Raw genomic sequence first — 21357 nt, 5'->3', positions numbered from 1 at the left:
TGCACAGTTAGCCACTTAGCCCAGCCGCTGCCATTCTGTTCGTGTTCGATCGAGGACACGCTTCAACATCTACATACTTGTTAATAGAAATGACAATATGATTGGACCCATGATCTTAAGGGCTTCGGAAAATATTTATTGCAAATAATTTCTTTGGTGGGAACATTAAATCTCTAAACCTAAAAGTTCATAGAAAAATCTAAAACGAAACATATCCATAGTACGCCTATACATGTATATTGTCACTAAAACAGTGATGCAAACTAATATTTTAAGAATTCATATGAAAGTGACAAAATTTTGATGCATGTGCGTGTAAAAGGCAAACTTAAAGAAATTTTGCCTTTAGTACACATGCAACTTGAAATTTATCATTTTGGTATGAATGGTTTTAGATGGACTTCTATTAACTTATGCAACAAAATATATCTCTAGATGCATTATTGACATGCATCATTTAGATTTTATTTTTTTATTATGCTTATTAGTGATGGCTTTTCGGTAATAAGGCTATCCATTGTCCATTATATCATGCCATCCGCTCCAAATATGCCATATAACATGAAGACAAGAATGATGCTACTCCCCAAGCGCATAGTGATTTGGTGTTGTTTCTTAGAGCATCTCCATCTTTATGACCTAAAACAGCCCCCTAACTACCTGGTTAGATAGCCCCCTATTTTCTTTGGGTCTGTTTTTCGCTGTTGCCTAAAGTAGTACTACCTAAAGTAAGCTCCATATTCTTCGTTCTCTATAGTTGCAATATGTTGACACTCTATGATGTTTGTTTTGCCCCCACAATTGAACCAAAAATATTTCAAATGTGTAACTTTAAACCAATAGAGTTACACTTTAAACCAATAGAGTTAACATATTTTTTACATGAAAAAAATTCAATTTTAATATCAATTGTTGACATCATCAAGAGGAACTTGAACAAAGTGCATATATATCACATACAATCACAAAAGGTAGCATTACGACGTGCCCACATATGCTCGACCAAATCCTCACGAAGTCTCTCATGCATCGTCCAATCTTTAATCTCATCATGCATCTTCGAGAACTCACTCAACGCAAGTGGATCATGTTGTTGATACTCCTACTCACCATCTTGATCATACTCAAAGTCCTCTTTCTTGGTCCCTTGCTCATTTTCAACGATGATTTTAGGCTATCAACATGACATGGGTAAGATTCTTTCCAAGTTGTAGGGCATTTTTCCACGTTTCAAGCATACATCCTAAGTAACCATACATGCGCGACCATCCCCTCTTCTCATTTGAAGCCAACAACCTCCTAGTGTGCTCTACATTTGGTGGCCTCAGTCAACATCCTAGTGTCCTCAACCCATCTATTAGGTACTTTTAGATCAATAGTTTGGTTCAACCATCTAATGGGATAATAGCTAGGTGTTTGGCTAACAATTAGGGCACCATGTTCGCTTGATTGTATCAGTCATGCTTATCAGCCATGATACAGTGTTTTTCTCTCACAACAAAACAGCATGAGCCGGCTTATAAGCCACAAAAATGATCAAGCGAAATTAGTTTTTATCGATAGCTTGATTGTTACTCCACGCTGTTTAGATCAATTATGATAATTTTTTATCAACAAACAATTATCCCTATGTCTCAAGTTTTTCCTAAGTACTAGTACCACAAATTATATAGCGAAATTAGTTTTTCTGAACTTTTTTTTGTTCAGGTTCTACTATTTGACTCAACATTGAGCTCTGAGCAAGGGAGTTTGAGGGAGGGAGAATTATTTGGGCCTCTAGGCTCTTTTGTTTGTACGTGGCCCAGTTTTGAGTGAGCCCATTAGCTAAGGCTATCACGCACCAGGCCATTCCAATCGTGGAACACTCCAGGATTCTGTTGGCTGTGAATCCGTGACCATCATGGAATCCTATCCTATAATGGCTGTACCGTCCAGCTGACAAGCTACAAGCGAAGCCGCAATTCTCCGTTCACGAAGACGTGGTCCTCACTCCTCCGTCCGTAGGAGACACCAGGGGTGTGGAGCCGTGGAGGAAGAAGCGTGCCAAGCGCGAACAGGATGCGAGTCCAATATTTCTTAGGGCATTGGATCGATTATCAAAACATATTAAAATAATAATACTAAAAATGCCAATGTCATGTAATGAAATTAGGTGAAGAGAACTAAGTAAGATAGCTGACCCCCTAAAACACCATATCCACTTGCAGACTTAGGCCTGTTTGGATGCACCTCAGGGGTGTTTGATATACACCAGCTAATTGAAGACTTTGTACCATGCTACTCCATTAGTTGGTTTTAGCTTGGTGCAAACAGGTAATGAGATCTTGTACATTTTGGCCTCCGGCTAAAATGGGCCTCTTTGGTTGGCGATCAAAACTTGCCACGCCAAAGGTTCGTCGTGCCACAGTTTTTTTGGCAGCTGTTTGGTTCACTGTCACATCTATGGCACGTCACACTTTCTTAGCCCCCTGCTCCACATGTCATAGGCTTATTTTCGTGCCAAACCTTGCCACAAGTGTGGCTTCGGTTTTGGTCGCCACACTTTTTTTTGGCAGCCATAGTTTATCGAAGGTTAGGCGTGGCAAGTTTTGGTTACCCACCAAACTAGCTGGCTTTAGCTATGGGCTGTTTGGATGCACCACAGCTGCAAGTTTTGTACTTCCAAATTGACAAAAAAAAATCCATCATTCTTTTTCATGGTTTGCTACGATGTTCTGTAGATTTGACGCGCTAATATTGGTCTAGTGGCAATAGCAGCAATTCAGTCCAAGTATCAACGTCGTCACTCCTTAATTTTAGTCCATCCTCCAACCACTGCCTATGATTTGTATTGAAGAAAAAGTACTAGAGTTGATTCAGTGCCATACAGTAGTATAGTTTTTGAACGCCCATACAGCAGGTCGTTGGTGCAAAAAAAAAAAAAAAAAAAAACAACAACTGCGCAGCAATTCAGAGGGATGCATCTGATGATCTAAGCTCGATTCTCAATTTCTCATTCCAGCTGCGCTTCAATCAATAGGGATGCAAGATGCAACATATTCAAAAGATAATTCAGTTGTCACAAGAACAGAGAAAGTTTTGTTTTCCAGACAAAGTTGGAGAGGTCCGTAACAATCTGCACTGCCATACCTTGAAGGCTTGAACCCTCAAGCTTCGGGGGTAAAAAAGAAATCATAGTACCACATGACCACTCCGAGGTACTAATAAGTTCTTGTAGTTCTTCGAGATAGGACTAACCAGGCACACTAGTAGCAAGTTTGCAATATTAGGGCAGCTCCAAACGGGAAAACCTTGTACCTCTTGCCGGCCTTGCTCATTTATTAGTAAAGTTTGCATCTAGTATATATATTTTATCCACGGTCAAGGTCATGGACTGGGTCATCAGCAATTCAGCATTCAGCAGCTTCGGTTCCTTTCATCGTTGGAAACTGGCATCGTTTCATTCGTTTGCTTGCTGGCTTGCTGCAAGCCTGCAATGCTCCGATCCCTTCTCTCTTCTCATGGGCAATTGCCAATTGGGCATCAGTCGGAGCACAGGTTGCTTCAGATCCACGTCGCACACTTGCATTTTTCTGCCTTCCCCTCAGAAAAAGAACCCAAGTGCTTAAATAAATGCCCTAAAGCACTGTACAGTCCATTTCCGGCACCACTCTGCACTTCACTCCTTCACGAGTCCCAGTGTCCCACCCATGCCCGAGTCACCGGCATCTCCGGCCAAGCCCCCCTCGCAGCCGGGATCGCCGCTCAATGCCGCCACTCCGTCCCCAGCGTCGGCATTGCTGCGAGGCTCCGTGCTGCTCCTCGCGTTCCTCGTCCTCCAGCTCGTGCTCTTCTGGAACATCCTCGGCTTCCCCAGCTCGCGCTTCCTCCCGGCGCCGGGCCACAGGAACACTACCTGGGCCAACGGCGCGGTCAACGGCGGCGCGTGCGATGAGGGGCTCATCTACGTCTACGACCTCCCGTCGGAGTTCAACCACGACCTCGTCGACGACTGCGAGAGCCTGTGGCCCTGGTACTCGTTCTGCCCGTACCTAGCCAACGGCGGCTTCGGCGAGGCGGCCGCCACGCTTCCCGTCTTCTTCCACGTCACGCGGAACGTGTCGTTGTCCAGCTGGTACAACACCGACCAGTTCCAGCTCGAGGTCATCATCCACCGCCGCCTTCTCTCGCACAGGTGCCGCACCACCGACCCGTCGCTGGCCACCGCGTTCTACGTCCCGTTCTACGTCGGCCTCGACGTCGGCAGCCACCTGTGGGGGGACAACTCCACCGCTGCCGACCGCGACAGGGCGGGCTTGAGGCTGCTCCGGTGGCTCAACAACCAGACGTCCTTCCAGAGGTCCGGCGGTTGGGACCACTTCATCACGCTGGGGCGCATCACGTGGGACTTCCGCCGGTACGGCGACGACGGGTGGGGCACCAACTTCGTGGTCCTGCCGGGGATAGCCAACGTGACCCGCCTCGGCATCGAGGCCGACCGGCTGGACCCCATGGAAGTCGCCATCCCGTACCCGACCGGCTTCCACCCGCGCAACGTCGCCGACGTGCGCGCGTGGCAGCGGCACGTGCTGTCCCTCAAGCGCAGCAAGCTCTTCGGCTTCGCCGGCGCGCCGCGCTCCGGGTTCCGGGACGACTTCAGGGAGGTGCTGCTGGAGGAGTGCGAGGACGCCGGGAGCGAGCACTGCCGCGCCGTGGACTGCCGCGGCACGCGGTGCACCGACAACGGCGCGGCGGTGCTGGAGCTGTTCCTGGACTCGAAGTTCTGCCTGCAGCCGCGCGGGGACAGCTTCACGCGGCGGTCGCTGTTCGACTGCATGGTGGCTGGCGCCGTGCCGGTGCTGTTCTGGCGGCGGACCGCGTACGACCAGTACCGGTGGTACCTGCCGCCGGGGCCGCGCGGCGAGGAGGGGGAGTGGTCCGTGTTCATCGACCGGCAGGCGCTGCGCGTGGGCAACGTGAGCGTGCGGGACGTCCTGGAGGGGCTCAGCGAGCGGCGGGTGCGGCGGATGCGGGAGCGCGTGGTGGAGATGATCCCGCGGCTGGTGTACGCGTCGTCGCCCGACGGGCTCGGCGACGGCATGGAGGACGCCCTCGATGTGGCGGTGCGCGGCGTGCTGGAGCGGTTCCGGCGGCGCCGGGCGAGCACTGCGCCTGAAGGTGAGTCGCATCGGTTCTTCTTTTCTGCCTTCTCTTGCTTGCTAAATTTTCTTACCGAGTCGAGCAAATTTTGAATCAGTGTGAATATTTTTTTTTCCGGACATGCACGGTGTCCTTTATGATAGTTATATTGCCCATTCAAAGGTGGCGTTGTGATTTGGCTCTTTCAGGGCTTTCAGCGGAGCGCCGGCCAGGCCGCTTCGTCGCACGGCGTGTAGACGGCAAATCGACGCTGGCGCCTCCTTCTGACGGCAAAAATGGATCGGCAGCGGCGGTCAATCAGAACGCCTCAGGAACAAAGCTGAGCCCTCCGGCTTCGTCATACGTAAAACCCGTCGTGTCCAGAGCATCGGCTTCAACTGGAAAGAGCTTGCAAAATCCTGAACTAACTGAAGAGTGAAGACCTTGAAGCGTGGACATAGAAATGCTGAAGGCATTAATTTCATTCTGCTGCATCTGCATCTTGGATTGGATCGCGGATAGCTGAACAAGCTGGCATGGGTGCGTGACTGAGCCAGGGTCAACCGTAGCAGAGAGTGAGATCCAGTGGAACGGGTTACCGGGGAAGCGCCGAAGGGAACCACCGCTTGCTGTTGGCCCTGGGTTTAAGAAATGGTTAACATGTTGTTTCCTGCTGCCACACTGCCGCGCTAGACGCGTTGGTGTTAATTGCAGTTGACCAAGGGGTAGATTCTTTACAAGATCTAGAAGGCGGGCCACGGCCGGACTTGCATAAATTTTGATGAAACTTGTATTATAGTACTCCTCTCCGCGTTAGCTTTATAGATTCATCTCTTAACTATGGCTTTACACTATTTGATTGACGTCTAATGATGGTCTGTTTAGTATGGCTCCCGTCTGATTTTTTTCATCGGCTTTGGCAGTGGAGCGATTGGAGCCGCACTAAACGCTTTCCTAAGGTGGAGTGCTTCTGACCGTCTAAACACAAAGCCACAATTGTTTTTGCGTATGAATATAGAGCCATTAAAAGTGGCTTCTACCACGGAAGTTGGGAAAACTGGAGCTGTTTTTATGTGATATAAGATGGAGCCGTAAAAATTCAGCAGCTTCGATCGTAGGAGTAGGAAGGGTGGGGGCTGACTCGGGCACGGAGCGTCCACGGAAGAGCCGCAACAGACCTTAGTTTCAGTTTCAGCAGCATGGATCTACTCATATAATCTGTCTTTTTCAGCTTATTTTTCAGCCGGAATAATGTTTTTCTCTCACAACAAATCAGCCGGAACAATGTTTCGGCTTGTTTTTTCAGCGAAGCGAACTGGGCCATACTGTTATCTCGCATAGCACATACATGTTCTAGTGTTGTTCTGTCCTTGAAAGCAACGTTACTTAGGGCATGTTTAGATAAACATGGCTAATTATTAGTTGGGCTAAAAAATAATCCAAATTAGTTATGGTTGTCTAGTTAGTTGACTAACAACTAGTTAAATACTTGATAAAAATTTAGTTTACCTATTAGTCCTCTTGTTTAGATGCACTATAGCTAATTTGAGTTAATTTTTAGTTCGCTAGCATTTAGCCCTTAGATCCTAATAGGCTCTTAGGACAGATAAATTACCGGACCTTGTGATTACGGCTACAATGATATCTTCCATTATAAACACCAAACATCAACCGTAGATCACATCTAGCTTTCTTCCAAAAACGCTGATCATGTCACAAGAGGGTCCGAGAATGCTATAGCTTTAGTTTTCTGTTGGTGCTTCTTGCTGTGCTAATAAAGCTTGAAATATTTCAAGTCGTTTTCAGTTTGGGAAAGGGATAAAACAACTGAAAGGAAAAAAAAGAGAGAAAGCAATGGCTGCCGGCAATGGCAAAACGCAACGCAAGAAGCGTCATCGTATAATAAAACACAAGAGAGTTGAGCATATACCATTAGCAGCTTTGTACGGATGGTTCCAATTTCAAATCGATCCTAACATCACCTGGAGCCAGCCAAGAACGTGTGGAGTGGAGTTAGAACTAAAGAAGGATTGAGAAGATTTTAGGCCATCGAATTATCGGCCGAGATTTTTTTTTTACCATAAGGCTCAAAAAAGAAAAACGTTTATTTGTTCTACTCAATCGTCAAAACCAGCCAATTTTGACCGTTTGATTGATTTGAAGGTGGTATGGAGCCAAGGCACCTGTGTTTGGTTTGAGAACGGTATAATATTCATTTCTGTTTTTTAGGATTTTGTTGTCATTTTTTTTATGTTTGGTAAAGAGGAATGTGTTTAGTTTATTTTTTCTGTTTGGTTGAATGGACAAGACTAAATAAGATAAATGGTGTTACGACACCATTAGCATCTGTCAACCATGGGACCTTTTGTCATGTGGGACCCACATGTCATTCTCTTCTGTATATATTAAAAAAATGTTCTTCCCTAACTGAGCTAGCAGCGCCCTCTCCAATACTATCTCGCATCGCCCTCGCCCCCTCTTCCATGCACCGCGCGTCCCCTACATAAGCTCTCCTATCGACACCACTTGCCGAGCTCTCACACCGTGGGGAGGACCATGTCCATGACCACCAAGAGCTCTCACGCCACAGGAGGAGCGTGGCCTCAAGGAACCCTCTTGTGTCGTGGAAGGAGTGCAGTTGTCGTCAACCTACACTGGCCTCACCTCGTTACCCGCGTTGTCTGACCACCACACCATGTTTGGCCTCAGCCAACGGATGAGATGGACGAAGACGTCATCCCAAGAGGACATGCCCATCTGCTCGATTTCTGGAGACGAGGATGTCCCATATTTGAGGGGAATTCCTCTGAGGTTGGCTCCATCCTAGTCGCCAAGAAACAATGTCAAACAGCCTGTTCGGTTGGCTGGTTCGTGAAGAAGTACTGCTGACTGGTTTGTGTGAGAGAAAAATACTGTTCTGACTAAAAATTTACGATCGTTTACAAGAAGGCTGAAAATTGGGAAGGGGTCATACGAACCCTAATCAATCTGCCAACCAAACACACGCTAGGTATTTCGCCAAGTGCGTTGGTGAGACCATTTGTCCCATTTATTTTTCTACTCTACTCGTTTTCTTTTATATGGACTATGAATCCCTCTGCCTGCAGCGATTCAAGAAAAAGCTATTAAAGGAAGAAGTGGTGGCACATCAGATTAGTGAGCTAGAAGGAGAGAAACTGTAGTGTTTTGAAGTGGCTAGCACTTGTTGGTTGTCGTAGCTTTTGGCTGAATGTATATGTCGCTATGAGGTCATATGTGCATGAATCAGCATGTGCTTTTGGCTGGACGTATATGCTTTCAACTGAATGTACATGCTGTCTACTCGATGCAACTATCATCTGCCCGTGTCAACGCCACGGTAATATTCGGGTATATGCAAGTGAACTAAAATATATGCAACGGCAAACTAAAAGGCAATATAATTGTTTTAGGTTAGAAAAAACATTATCCATGCCAATGATAGTGGCAAAACAATCTTGACAATATGTTTTGATGCACTCCTAAATGAAGTTATAGCAGAGGAATCAGCATGGAACAGTACACCCATAAAGAGGACTCAAGGGATATGTTCTGATGCAAGAAGAATTTGTTGATGTAGTGAAGGTAAACAACATAACAACATAACGGTTGAACAGAGGTGACAGCAGCAGTACTCGGGTAGCTTTGGACGTACGCCTACACCCGTTTTGTTACCACAACTGTAGACCGCGTAGACTGGAACTCCCACCGTGGCTGCAGACGGACGAGGACGTCGATGGCGTGTTGGTGGCGGCGGTAGACAGAGGTGACTTCTCCATATGTGGCCACAGACACAACATGGTGCTCACCGCTGAAGTCTCCAACTGTGGTGGCGGCGGCTCCGCCATCATCGTCTCCTCCATCTCCACGCCTGCGGCAGCTGCGTCGTCGTGGCGCCCGTTCTCGTTGATCTGCGTCACAGCGGCACAATCACTTCACAGCTACCAGCTAGTCGGTCGACTAGCGATCGATCACACGTCTACGTGCTACTATTCATGCGAAACAATTACGTTTACCTTGACCTGAAGCGCCTCAGTCACGTTGATGAACAACTTATCCTGCTAGTGACAGAAAAACAACTCACGCGGTTAAAACTTCACAGCCAGAACATGCAGAGGCAGTGTCTATCAGGATCATTGAGCAGTATATACCTTTCTTGCATGGACTTCACTGATGGCTGACTCGAGCTGCTTTTAGAGCACGGCGAGTTCTACCGCTGAGGGCCTATTTGGTTGTCTTCTCAGTTTCCCTACACTGCATTTGGCCATAAAAGCTCCAACTGACCAGGCTACGGGTGTGCAAACGTTGGTTGTTTGGTTCCCAGGACATGCAGTGCCTGGCTACACAGAACCGGTGTTTGGTTGCCAGGACCATGTGATAGATGCAAAATTGACATGCAGGCTCACATGTTTGGTTCATTGCATGAGAAAGAGTCCAATTACCACTTACATACAATGGTAACGTTACCACCAACATCCCTACAGAGTGCATGGTCTATTACAACACATTGGCAAACAAAGGTTACATGAGCTTCCAAATTAAAAACACAATAATCATGGCTTGGAAACAAATAATGGCGTGAGCACATTGATAGTCAGCTTTCTTCTTAACAACAATGATAGGCTTTTCTTCAACTTCGTCAATGTAATTTTGTTTCTTTTGATGATAGAATGCTACATAGGCCTCTTCCCTTGTCTTGTACTTCTTGTACACTGCTCTTGAGAACCCAAGGACCTCATTTGCGTATGCCTCCTAGCTTGGAAACACACCAGTACTCCGGCCATTTGTAACAATATACCAGGAACCCATTCTATTAAACACTCAACAAGCCATGAAATAAAGAAACAGTCCAATGCTCACCAACATGGAATGAAATGCAATATCATTGGGAATAGGCATGTGCTCAGATTACTAAGAAGTGTAACTTTGAAAGCATAAGCAATGGTCAACAACAACAACAACAACAACATAGCCTTTTAGTCCCAAGCAAGTTGGGGTAGGCTAGAGTTGAAACCCACCAAGAGCCCCAAGTCACGGTTCATGCACTTCAATAGCTGCTTTCCAAACACTCCTATTCAAACATAGATCTCTAGGTATATCCCAAGCCTTCAAAACTCTTTTTATTATCTTCTCCCATGTCAATTTTGGTCTTCCTCTACCTCTTCTCATATTATTAGCTTGGCTTAGGACTCCACAATGCATTGATGCCTCTGGAGGTCTCCTTTGGACATGGCCAAACCACCTCAACCGATGTTGGACAAGCTTTTTCTTCAATTGGTGCTACCCCTAGGCGATCACATATATCATCGTTCCGAACTCGGTCCATTCTTGTGTGACCACAAATCCATCGCAACATACGTATTTCTACAACACTCAGTTGTTGAACATGTTGAATCTTTGTAGGCCAACATTCTGCTCCATACAACATAGCCGGTGTAATCATCGTTCTATAAAACTTGTCTTTTAGCTTTTGTGGTACCCTCTTGTCACAGAGAATGCTAGAAGCTTATCGCCACTTGATCCACCCTGCTTTGATTCTATGGCTAACGTTCGCATCAATATCTCCATCCCTCTGTAGCATCGATCCCATATACCAAAAGGTATCCTTCTTAGGCACTACTTGACCTTCCAAACTCACATCTCCCTTCTCTTGTGCAGCTCCACCAAAGTTGCATCTCATGTATTCGGTTTTAGTTCTACTCAATCTAAAACCTTTAGACTCAAGGGTCTATCGTCATAACTCTAGTTTCCTATTTACTCCCGCCTGGCTTTCGCCCACTAACACTACATCATCAACGAACAACATACACCAAGGGATATCCCCTTGTATGTTCCTGGTACCAAGGCAATGGTCACAAGTAGAAAAATGAACTGCAAAATATTTTTCACATCATAGGCAATGGTCACAACTCTAATCAGCATAAGCGTATAAGGAAGGAATCACATATTAGAATAACATTGCATATCATAGGCAATGGTCAATAGTTCATGGATCTCAGCTAATTCTATCTTCATACTACATGACTGATCAACCCAGGTAACATCTCACAATCCCTGCCATACAACACGTGGCACATCAACCAAACCACCATTTTGTGCCACATTTACCTAACATACTTGCCCATCACCAATATAGTTTGAGCCTAGTGTTACCAGCCCTCATTGGTTACAAAGATTACACAAAATAGTTAGGGACTACACAAAATAGTCAGCCACTGCATAAAAGAAGGAGCATCACAAGTGTTGCAGCTACACTCCCAAAAGAATAATCGGTCAGTACCCAAGCTGCCACACTCACATGTAGTAGTGCTTGGCAAGCCAAATCCTCATCCAATGGACACGGTGAGGCTCAATCATCCCCACAAATGCATCACCTTGAGCCTTGTTAACAAGCAAGTGAGAGTATGCCACAATTAAACCCTCTTCAGGAAAACCAGGCATGTACATCACTGCACCATACAGATCTAGATGCATAATCTCAGGTTTCTCTGGTTTGGTCTCACGAATAGCAGATGCCACGTCCTTGACAGCATCAGTCATTTGGTAGAAAATAGTAGTGTCCTTCTTAGTAAACACAGACCTCTTTCTTTTATTGACAGCACTAGAGTCACTACCGCCTTCTTTGCCATCCTTGGCACACTCACCCAATAGTTTAGCAACATTATGACTGCTCTTTGCACTTTGCCATCCTCCGATGGCTCAATCTTTATGTTGCTATCAGAAAACTCAGCTGGGGTTCCCAAAGGTTCATTTGACCCCATAGCATATTTCCCTGTGGCTTGACCATTACCAAAGATGGTCAGCATCTGCTAGTAGTTCTGTATGGGCTTGTTTAAAAACTCAACATCCTTAGGATGAGCCTAAGTTACCGGTTGGGGGAAGGTCAGTAAGATGTAGGTAATATTTGTAAGCAGGACAACAAGGAAAAGAGGGTAACAAGAAGTAACAGCACCCACACACACTTGAATGTGCCCCATGTAGTGCTCTTCCTCTAGGCTTATCTTGTGACATTCTTCATCCCAATTAGCACCACTCAACTCCCTCAGCTTTGACACTTTAACCCACCTCTATTTCCACTTCCTCAAGTGTTTGTACACTTGAGTTCCTATCACCTCATTGCTAGTGAACTCACTAAGAGCTTTGGCAACCTGGTTCATGTGCACCTCCTTGAAACCTTTATCGATCCTAACACCTGAGGAGATGAGCTGGCACATACAACGAAGAACAAAACCAGACATGACACTGGTCCAGCGCATCCCACCCCTACCACACTGGGCAGGAGCACCCTGCACCTCCTCAATCTCATATCCCAACACAACCACATTCTGATCAGCCATCCCCTATTAACCATTGACCATTGCCTCAGTTACAAACAAATTAAATAGATGTATGAAAAAGTAACAGCATAGGTTGTGACCAAAGCCGCAGTGAACAAAAAATGAGAGAGTTCAAACAAAGGTATATCAGCATAGCTTGTGACCAAAGCGTCATTTAAAAGAATACATGATCATCATTGCAGCAGTCTATTCCCTCAAATTCATTGGAAAAGAACATAATTTATTCATCATTGAACATGAGCAATGCCTCAATAAAAAAGTTAACACATCACATGTCCATAACCTGATGATAGCATAAATAATTCATCACAGCACATATCCATAACCTAATTAAAAAATTTAAACATCACAGCACTTGTCCAACTGCATAGACATTACATAACATCAACTAAACATGGGAGTTGCCTCTATTTTCCCACATAAGGTTAGCCCACTCATCCTTCTTCCTACACCATGCTGAATTTTCCTCTAAAGGTACTTGGGGGTCTGCTACATTGTTAGTTGGATTAGGTTCCCAGTTTGACACCAATGGAAAAACCTCATCTTCACCATGCCCAAGAATCCAGCTGTGGAGAATGCAATATGCAAGAACTAGTTTGACTTGTGTCTTGTAGGGACGAAACGACTTGTTGTCTAGAATGCGGAAACGATTCTTCAAGGCCCCAAACGCCCTCTCGACAGTCACTCTTAGGCTAGAATGCCTCAAATTGAACAACTCCCTAGCATTGGTAGGATAGTTTCTTCCACTATACTCGTTCAAATGATACCTAGTTCCATAGTAAGGGGGAAGGAATCCAGGCCGACATGCATAACCCACGTCGACTAGATAGAATTTCCCTAAAAAATAGGTTAAGTAGGCATGTATTAGTTTACGTTCTAGGGTTATGGCATGGTAAAGATAGAATGGCTACCAAATTGTGGTTAAGTACCTGGTGGAACCCTCAGCCCATCATCCCTCTCTAGTGCATCAGCAAGTATGAGGGAACAACCATATTCAATCACATACCGACTATAGATCTAGAGATACCAAAACAAAGATAAGGTTGGAAGAGGAGAAGGGGTGCCTTTCATACCGTGAGTGCTTGAGCAGGAAGGACGAGCAAAACAAAGATAGGTGAAGCGGCTACAGATCCAGAGAGAACAAGAACTACACAACAATTAAATGGGCATTAGTACCTCTCAATATCACAGTTCAACAAATGGAACATGAACAAAAGAAAATCTAAACATGGATTACTTGTCTGCTCTCTCAAGAATGGGTGAACCAAGCAGATCAAAGCCTATAGAGCAAACAAACTTCAATCAAACATGTAGATTGACAAGATTGAGTGGGGGTAACAATAGATCAAGGATGGAATCAACCATACCTTGTAGGATTGGCTCGGGTCACTAGCGATTCCCCCTTCCAACCCTAATGCATGAAAAAATGTCATCGCATACGCAAAGCAGAGGAGAAGATGAGGGAAGGACATGGAGGATGGTGATGGAGAAAAGAGGAGGGAAGGAGAGGTCAGATGGGGATGGCCGACGGCTCACCTATGTCGTAGGACTGGAAGAGGAAGACGGGAGAGTCCAGAAGGAGAGAACAAAGTCAACGAGCTGGGGTGAGGGCCAAAGGGGGTGGCGGTGGGTATTTATCTCGCGCCAAAAGGAGCGGTAACCCTAGCCTTCCCACATGAATCGCTCGCGCTCCCGCGCGCACACCATCACCGGCCACGCGAGCCAGTCTGCGAAAAAACAGAATTGAAATCCATTTTTAGGGAGCCTGGCTCCGAACCCTTGCCCGCATGCCAACGGCTAGGCCTGTGGAGGACTCCAGGGAACCAAACACCCTTAAACTGCATCCCGGGAGCTAGGGACGCACGTAGCAAGGCAACCAAACAGGCCTGAATTCAGAGACGATAGGTCCTCTCCCATGTATGTCTTAAACCTAGCCTCAATCTACTGGTACTCACGTCACCGACCATTTGCTGCTGCAATGGAAAAAAACTAATCATGAATAGAGATGGCACGTAAACAAGCTAAAGATACTAAAACTACATTGAGTTTGATGCATACCTTACGATCAGTGTAGTATGCTGCCTCATGGCAGAGTTGCTTGTTGGTGGCCGCCTCGTACTGGTGAATCAGATTGACCATGCTTCGCAAATAGCAAGAGTGGAGTGTGTTAGTGTTAGGGATTTACAAATTACAAGATTCTGGGATCCTACTTTTTGCCAATTAATCATAATATTATTCATAAGTAAATTTGGAAGAACTGATCGGTGTGTTCTGGGTTCTGCAACTGCAACATTTGAGAGTGAATGAAGGCTGCAGAAGAAAGTTTGTGGTATAGTTGGCCATTTGGCCCGGGCACTACGGGCCGGCCCAAGCACGACACGAATCAGCACGGCCCAGGTACGACCCGGCCCGACGGCCTTCGTGCCAGTGCCTGGCACGGCCTGGCCTTAGTGCCGTGCCTAGGCCGCCATTCTGGCCCATAGTGTCGGCCCAGGCACGGCACGCTATATGGGCCGGCCCGGTAGCAGCACGGCTCGGCCGCTGGTGGCCGTTGGAACCCCGGCGTCGCTCCCATCCGACTGTTGGATCCGGCCGTTGGATTCGGGGGTATAAAACCGCAGCGCTCTCGCCTTGCTCTCAGTCTCTGTTGCCCTAATTCATTTGCTCTCAGTCTCACTCTCTGTCTCTCTCGCCTCGCTCTCGGCTCTCCTCTCTCGACTCTCCCCCGCGGCGCCGTCTCGCCCGCTCCTCTCTCGCCTCGCTCTCCTCTCTCGATGAGTCGACATCGCCGCATCGGTGACTCGCTCTCCTCTCTCGCCTCCGACTTCCTCTTTTCTTCTCGCTCTCCGGTGGCCTCTGGAGCCATCGCTGGCCGGCACTGGCACAATCCCTAACCCTTGCTCAATCCCTAACCCTAACCCTTGATCTCTCTTTGCCCTCACCGGATCCATCATCGACCTCGCCGGATCCGTCGGTTTCCTCGCCGGATCCGTCGGATCTCTGGCCTCGCTCCCATCGGACCGTTGGATCCGGCCGTTGGAATAGGGGGTATAAAACCCGTCCCAGCGGGCCGGCCGCATCTCGCTCCATCGCGGTGGTGCCCTAATTCATTTGCTCTCCTCTCTCGGCGAGTCGACGACTTGCTCTTGTTTCTCGCCTTCGACTTCCTCTCTTCTTCTCGCTCTCCGGTGGCCTCTGGAGCCACCGCTGGCCAGCACTAGCATAATCCCTAACCCTAACCCTTGATCTCGCTTCGTCCTCGCCGGATCCGTCGTCGACCTCGCCGGATCCATCGGTGATTCTGATCAGTTTGTGATTTTGAACATTTAGACTTTGTGATTCTGATCAGTTTTAAGTGTTGATCACTTATAGGGCCAGTGCCGGCACGGGCACTGTTGGGCCGCCATGCCCAGTGACACGGCACGACACGGCTAAGACGTGATAGTGTCGTGCCTGCGCTGGCATATCGGCACGGCGGCACTAACAGGCACGACACGGCTAGTCTACCGTGCCGCGTAGTGCCGTGCTTGGCCGGGCCGTGCCTGGCCGTGCCGTGCGGCCCGTTTGGCCAACTATAGTTTGTGGTGTCCAAAAACATGATCACGCATGTGTCCAAAACTTACTTAACGAACTCCAATCCAACGGCAACATCTCTATGCACCTAACCTAGCCATTTAAAGCCTTGCGAGAAATCAGTGACTTCCAAAGAAAACAAGTTTAGAAAACCACAAATCTGCTACTAACATACCAAATTGGACCTAGTGATCTCCAACAGTTCTTCCTGTGCCAAGAATAAGATAGTAAACAAAGATTTTTCCAATAACAGACAATTAATCCAGAAAAACCTAGCGCGGTGAAAAGTACTCAACCAAAGTTGAAACCAATGACATGCGGTGAAATCGCTCAAGAAAGTACAAAGAAAGGTTTTAGTCATTCGGACCTGGCTGGCGGGGTGGTGTAGTTACAGATGAGCTCGTCGTTCTCGGAGAAGACGATGAGGCTGACCTTCGCATGGCAGATCAGGCCGAGCTCGTAGGCATTCTTGTTAATCCCGTTGATGTGCCCTGCCAAGCTCTTCCGCCGGTTGTTCCTGTCCTCGATAAATTTCGTGTGCACCTTCACCATTGCGGCGCCACCTGAGAAGCTGAGAGCAACTAAACTAAAATGATCACATAATAATAAGCTAGAGAGGAGCCAGAGAGGTGTGGTTATATAATAAGCTAGAGAGTGTGAAAAAAACACTTTCCACCTGAGTTGCCTGTGGTTAGAGATTTTTTTTAGTGGAGCATTGTCTTTATTTAGCCTGTGGGCTGTTGTTGTAAGTGCGATCAAGTTGCTACCCACACCTATGGAGGGCCTACAGTACACTGTACACCTATGATTTTCCGCCACACGTCTTTATTTAAGCCCACCTCTGTGGCCTTCAACAATGCCTCCTCCCACTCTAATAAGGGAGTAACATAACATGAGAAACAATTTCTTGGTTTGTAGAGGATGTAGTGTGGCTTTTTGGTTGCGCGTGCTTACTAAACCTAAGGTCTAAAATCATAACTGAATCGGAGTATTTATTTAGATTGTAAGCAAGCACTTAGGGCTGTACAATAATTTATCCCGCCAAACCATTTTTGCTTTGACCAACTTGTTCCTACGTCTCTAAAAATAACCCAATAGTATAGAGTTTGTCTACTTCATATTCGTGTGTCTCACCCCTCACCCACACCTGATTTTTTTTCACTGTTTCTCTTCCTCCTCCTACTTCCCGCCGTTGCCGCCGCGGAGCTCCGGCGAGACCCTATCGCGCCTGCGGCGGCCTCCCTCTCCCCCTCCTCCCGCGCCCGCCGCCTTCTTCTCCTACTCCGACCGCTGCCATCTTCTCCAACTCCGGCGAAACTCCCACGTCTTGACCTGGCCCGACCGCCGCTATCACCGCCAGCTCCTCTAAACCGCCCGCCCACCATCCCCACCGTCTGGCCCACCTACTTCCTTTCGGCTGGCCCTATTTATACCCATTGGAGTTGGAGAAGAAAGAGGAGGAGAGCTCGCTAGAACCCTAGCCGCCACGACGGGGCTGGGGAAGAAGACAGTGGGTGCGGGCGAGGAGAAGACGGTGTCATGGGCGCAAATCGGACGGCCTCCACCGCTGTCCCCGCACTCATCGGATGCCCTAGAAATTGCGTGTGAAATTTTCCCAAAACACTTAGGTTGCCATATAGCATTTCTGATAGTATCTATGCACGTTCTGAACCTCGACGTCATCCAAGATGGTAGCAGATGGAAATAGCGCAATCCTTTATTCAAAGTACTCCTAGGACGATGGGGCATATACATGCGCGTCTCATCTTTTGACTTGGCATGCCTTTTGACTTTGGGGCCGCCGCCCACCTCATTGCCGGAGCGATGCACGAACATACAGCGGGCCATCCATTTTGAGCGTGAGCATGGGCCGGTAACCCAGGGTAGCATTGGCTTCCCACGTCTCAAATCTGAAGAGGTAGAGCAGCACCGCCGCGAAGATCTTCATCTGCCTGTACGCGAACTCCTTTCCCAAGCAGACGCGAGGCCCCGCCTGTTCGCACCACAACACAAGAGGCCAAACACGTCACATGCTGCATTTGGCCAAGGACACTGCAAGTGGCAAGGAGATTGATTGTCACAACTCACAACCAACCTGGAAAGCCGTGAACTTGAAGGGGCTCTCGGGGACGAACACGCCGTCGTCGTCGAGCCACCTCTCCGGCCTGAACTCCTCGGCGTCCGCGCCCCACAGGAACTCCATCCTGCCCATTGGGTACGGCTGGTAGTTCACCATGTCACCTTTCTTGACAGCGTAGCCGTCCGGTAACGTGTCATCCGAAAAGCAACACTTCACATCCTGCATTTAGATTTTTTGATTTGATAGCAGGTCCCCCCAAAAAATCTGTTAGGAAGGTGCCCGGTGTCCGGGTCAACTTACGATGGGCACAGCCGGGTACAGCCGGAGCGTCTCTGTCAGCACGGCGTGCAGATACTGCATTCTGCTGATGGCGTCCTCGGTTAAGAACGCGACGAACTGCTGCGCGCGGACGTCGCGGTCGCCCGTGGTGGCGGCACGGACCTCCCGTGCGACCCTGTCCTGGATGTGCTGGTTCCGGCAGAGCACGTAGAGGAACCACGACAGGGTGCCCGCCGTGGTGTCGCGGCCGGCGATCACGAAGTTGAGGATGATGTCCCGCAGGTACTTGTTGTCGAAGCAGCCGGGATCGCTCTCCCGCTCCATCAGGAACCTTGACAAGATGTCCTCTTTCTTGGCCTGCCAAAGATAAACACCACCGTGCGTGTCAGTAAAAAAAGAAGGGGCCAGAGCCGCCAATCGAGCGCCCGAGCATCCAGATGGGCGAGGCTGCTGCAGAGAGCTCACGAATTCTTGTTGGTCTCTGCCCATCTGCTCGATCTTCCTGTCGATGACGCCGTACACGAATCCGTCAATGGTGCGGATCGAACCCTTCATGGCCGCCTCCGACGAGATATTGAGGAGCCTCTTGAGCTTCCAGGACAGGTCGAAGAAGCGGTACAAGACCTGCTCGCTGGCGTCGTCGAACGCCCTGGTGAACGCCGCCGCGCCCTCGTCGCTGCAGCCGGACAGCACGCCCAGGCTGACCCCGAACCCGACCTTGAAGATGGAGTCCAGCGTCGACCGCATCAGCAGGTCCGCGACATCCAGCCGCCTGTCCCCGGCGGCGGCGGCCACGATCCCGGCGAGCTCCGCGGCCGTGTCGCGGAACACGCCGCTGCTGTAGTCGCGCAGCACCCGCGTGGAGAACTCGTGGCTCGCGACCTTCCGCTGGTGCCGCCACTTGGCGCCGTCCACGTTGAAGATGCCGTCGCCGAGGAGGTCCTCCAGCACGTCGTGCGTCATCACCCCCTTGCCGTAGTTGGCGAAGTTGGTCTTGAGGATGTACTCCACGTTGGCGGGCTCGACGGTGTACACGTAGTTGCAGGTCGGGGTGAGCATGCGGAAGGTGCGGTACCTGTGGGCAAGCTCCGTGTGGTACTCCATCAGCCGACCGAAGTTGAGCAGCTGGTGGAACATGGTGCCCGCCACGGGCGGGTAGTTCCGACTCTTGCCTCCGCCGCGGCGCCGGCGAGCGATGTAGAGCGCTAGGAGGAGCAGGGGCAGCGCGAGCAGAGCGGGTGGTCTCAGCAGTGGCGAGTCCATAGCCGAGCTTGAGCTCTGGTGTCCCGGTACTAGGTGGGTGGCCGCTGCTCGCCGTGCGTGCTTGCGTGTGGGTTGTGGACTGTGCTCTGCCGGAAGGCGGATGAACCTTTCGGAATGGATTGAGATTTGAGACACCAGTACCTTCGCGTTTTTCTGTGAGGACTAGGTGGGGCAGCAACGGAGCCGCACAGGACAGGGCAAGGACCGGATGGATTGAGATTTGAGACACCAGTACACCACGTCGTCTGACCCAGACAAACCATCAAGAATCAACTGTTGTTGTTGTTTTGATTTTTTATGAACAATCAACTTCTTTGCTGACCCCCCCTTCGCACTGACAGCTTACTCATTCCATTCATGACATATTACTGTAAAAAATCCTAGCAACCTTGTGGTACATATGGAAAGTTAGGAATGGCAAAAGATTTGGCAGGCAAACTTGGACTCCATGGAAGATCCACCATCGCCCTGGTCGCCTGAGCTTATTCAGAATTATTTTTCAACCATAAAACAGTGTTTTTCTCTCACAACGTTTCAATATAAGTATTAGCATAAGCTAAATTTTAGCATCAGCAAACAGTGTGCATGCCGTAGCCGCAAACAAATTGGTGGCAAATTGTATCTTTGCTGGTGACGAACACTCCCAGCCACAAAAGGCTGGACTGGGAATCTTTATTGTCAACACAGAAATGCATCCGCCACAGAACATCCAGGCCCGGTCCTGCTAATTTATGGGCATAGAGCGAGGCTAGAAAGATAGGCCTTTCATTACAATTATAATAATATATGTATAAAATTTCTATCCATCTCTGTTGTTTTCTTTTTATTTTTAAATGCTTGTTTTTGGCAACATGAGAACACCGAAAATTTAGAAATTAATAAGTACTCTCGTAGTAAATCCAGTCACGTTAAAATAAGAATCTGTCTAGATGACATTAGGTTGTTTAAGCCCCTCCTGTCAACTGAATTTTTCCCATACACTTACACTATCATCTAGTTATATTTACACTGTCTTGTCACTATATTTACACCGATTCCTTCAGTATAATTTATCGGACGAAGTAATGTAATTTGGGGATATCACATCTCCTTCTATGAATTGCAGATCTCAGAGAAATATGTGCCAAAATTTTCAAAAAAAATTATAAATTATTTCTGTGGACTGCAGATACCAGACAAAATACATGTCAAATTGTTCACAAATTATTGCCAAATTTAAGAAAAAAATTACAAATCTTCACACATCGCAGACGAGGGGGCCGTGCCCGCGCAAGCGCCGAGGATGGCCGCACCGGGGACGCTCGTGCCTGCGCCGGTGGGTGGCAGCAGAGGGAGCAGCAGCCGGTGCTCCTCGGCGCGGCGGTGGTGGACAGCCGGTGCCGAGAGGGAGGCGGCGGATAGCACGTGCCGAGGGAGGCGGTGGACGGCCGTTGCTGAGGATGCGGCGGCGTAGTGAGGGCCGGTGCCAGGGCGTGCGGTGGCGGAGGGAGGGCCGGTGGGGGGCGTCGGACGAGGGAGAACCGGGAGCCACAACCATCGGGCGGACGCCATCGGAAGGCCAGAAAGCTCGGTTGATAAAAGCGTCTAAAACAGTCGGTTGACGTATACCATTTATGTAAAATAAAAATGAGTGTTAGAAAATTACCGAGTTTTTTTTTGTTACGAGAGTTACCAAGTTGGCCCTGTTCG

General features: G+C 48.4%; 2 protein-coding genes across 2 annotated transcripts; one reads left to right on the top strand and one right to left on the bottom strand.

The window, feature by feature from the left end:
• The first annotated feature begins 3689 nt into the window (after positions 1 to 3689).
• LOC136490808 (xyloglucan galactosyltransferase XLT2-like) lies at positions 3690 to 5854 on the top strand. Its single transcript, XM_066486998.1, has 2 exons — positions 3690 to 5157; positions 5328 to 5854. Exons 1-2 carry the CDS (start codon positions 3690 to 3692, stop codon positions 5555 to 5557), a joined length of 1698 nt encoding a protein of 565 aa, XP_066343095.1. The 3' UTR covers positions 5558 to 5854.
• An 11888-nt stretch (positions 5855 to 17742) lies between these two features.
• Positions 17743 to 19800, bottom strand: LOC136493505 (cytochrome P450 704C1-like). Its single transcript, XM_066489599.1, has 4 exons — positions 18871 to 19800; positions 18427 to 18762; positions 18142 to 18345; positions 17743 to 18039 (listed from the first exon to the last, which is right to left on the bottom strand). The coding sequence occupies exons 1-4, from the start codon at positions 19666 to 19668 to the stop codon at positions 17857 to 17859; spliced, it is 1521 nt and encodes a 506-aa protein (XP_066345696.1). The 5' UTR covers positions 19669 to 19800; the 3' UTR covers positions 17743 to 17856.
• Positions 19801 to 21357: the final 1557 nt, after the last annotated feature.

This window comes from Miscanthus floridulus, chromosome 11 (assembly GCF_019320115.1).
Source record: "Miscanthus floridulus cultivar M001 chromosome 11, ASM1932011v1, whole genome shotgun sequence".
Classification (NCBI taxonomy): Eukaryota; Viridiplantae; Streptophyta; class Magnoliopsida; order Poales; family Poaceae; genus Miscanthus; species Miscanthus floridulus.
This window is presented reverse-complemented; position numbering and strand designations above follow the sequence as displayed.

Excerpts from the sequence above, each read along its gene's own strand:
- LOC136493505 (XM_066489599.1), bottom strand. The coding sequence starts at position 19,668 with ATGGACTCGCCACTGCTGAGACCACCCGCTCTGCTCGCGCTGCCCCTG. Across the intron at positions 18,763-18,870 it reads GCAGAGACCAACAAGAATTC|GCCAAGAAAGAGGACATCTT; the intron begins GTGAGCTCTCTG and ends TATCTTTGGCAG. Across the intron at positions 18,346-18,426 it reads TGTACCCGGCTGTGCCCATC|GATGTGAAGTGTTGCTTTTC; the intron begins GTAAGTTGACCC and ends ATCTAAATGCAG.
- LOC136490808 (XM_066486998.1), top strand. The coding sequence starts at position 3,690 with ATGCCCGAGTCACCGGCATCTCCGGCCAAGCCCCCCTCGCAGCCGGGA. Across the intron at positions 5,158-5,327 it reads GGCGAGCACTGCGCCTGAAG|GGCTTTCAGCGGAGCGCCGG; the intron begins GTGAGTCGCATC and ends TGGCTCTTTCAG.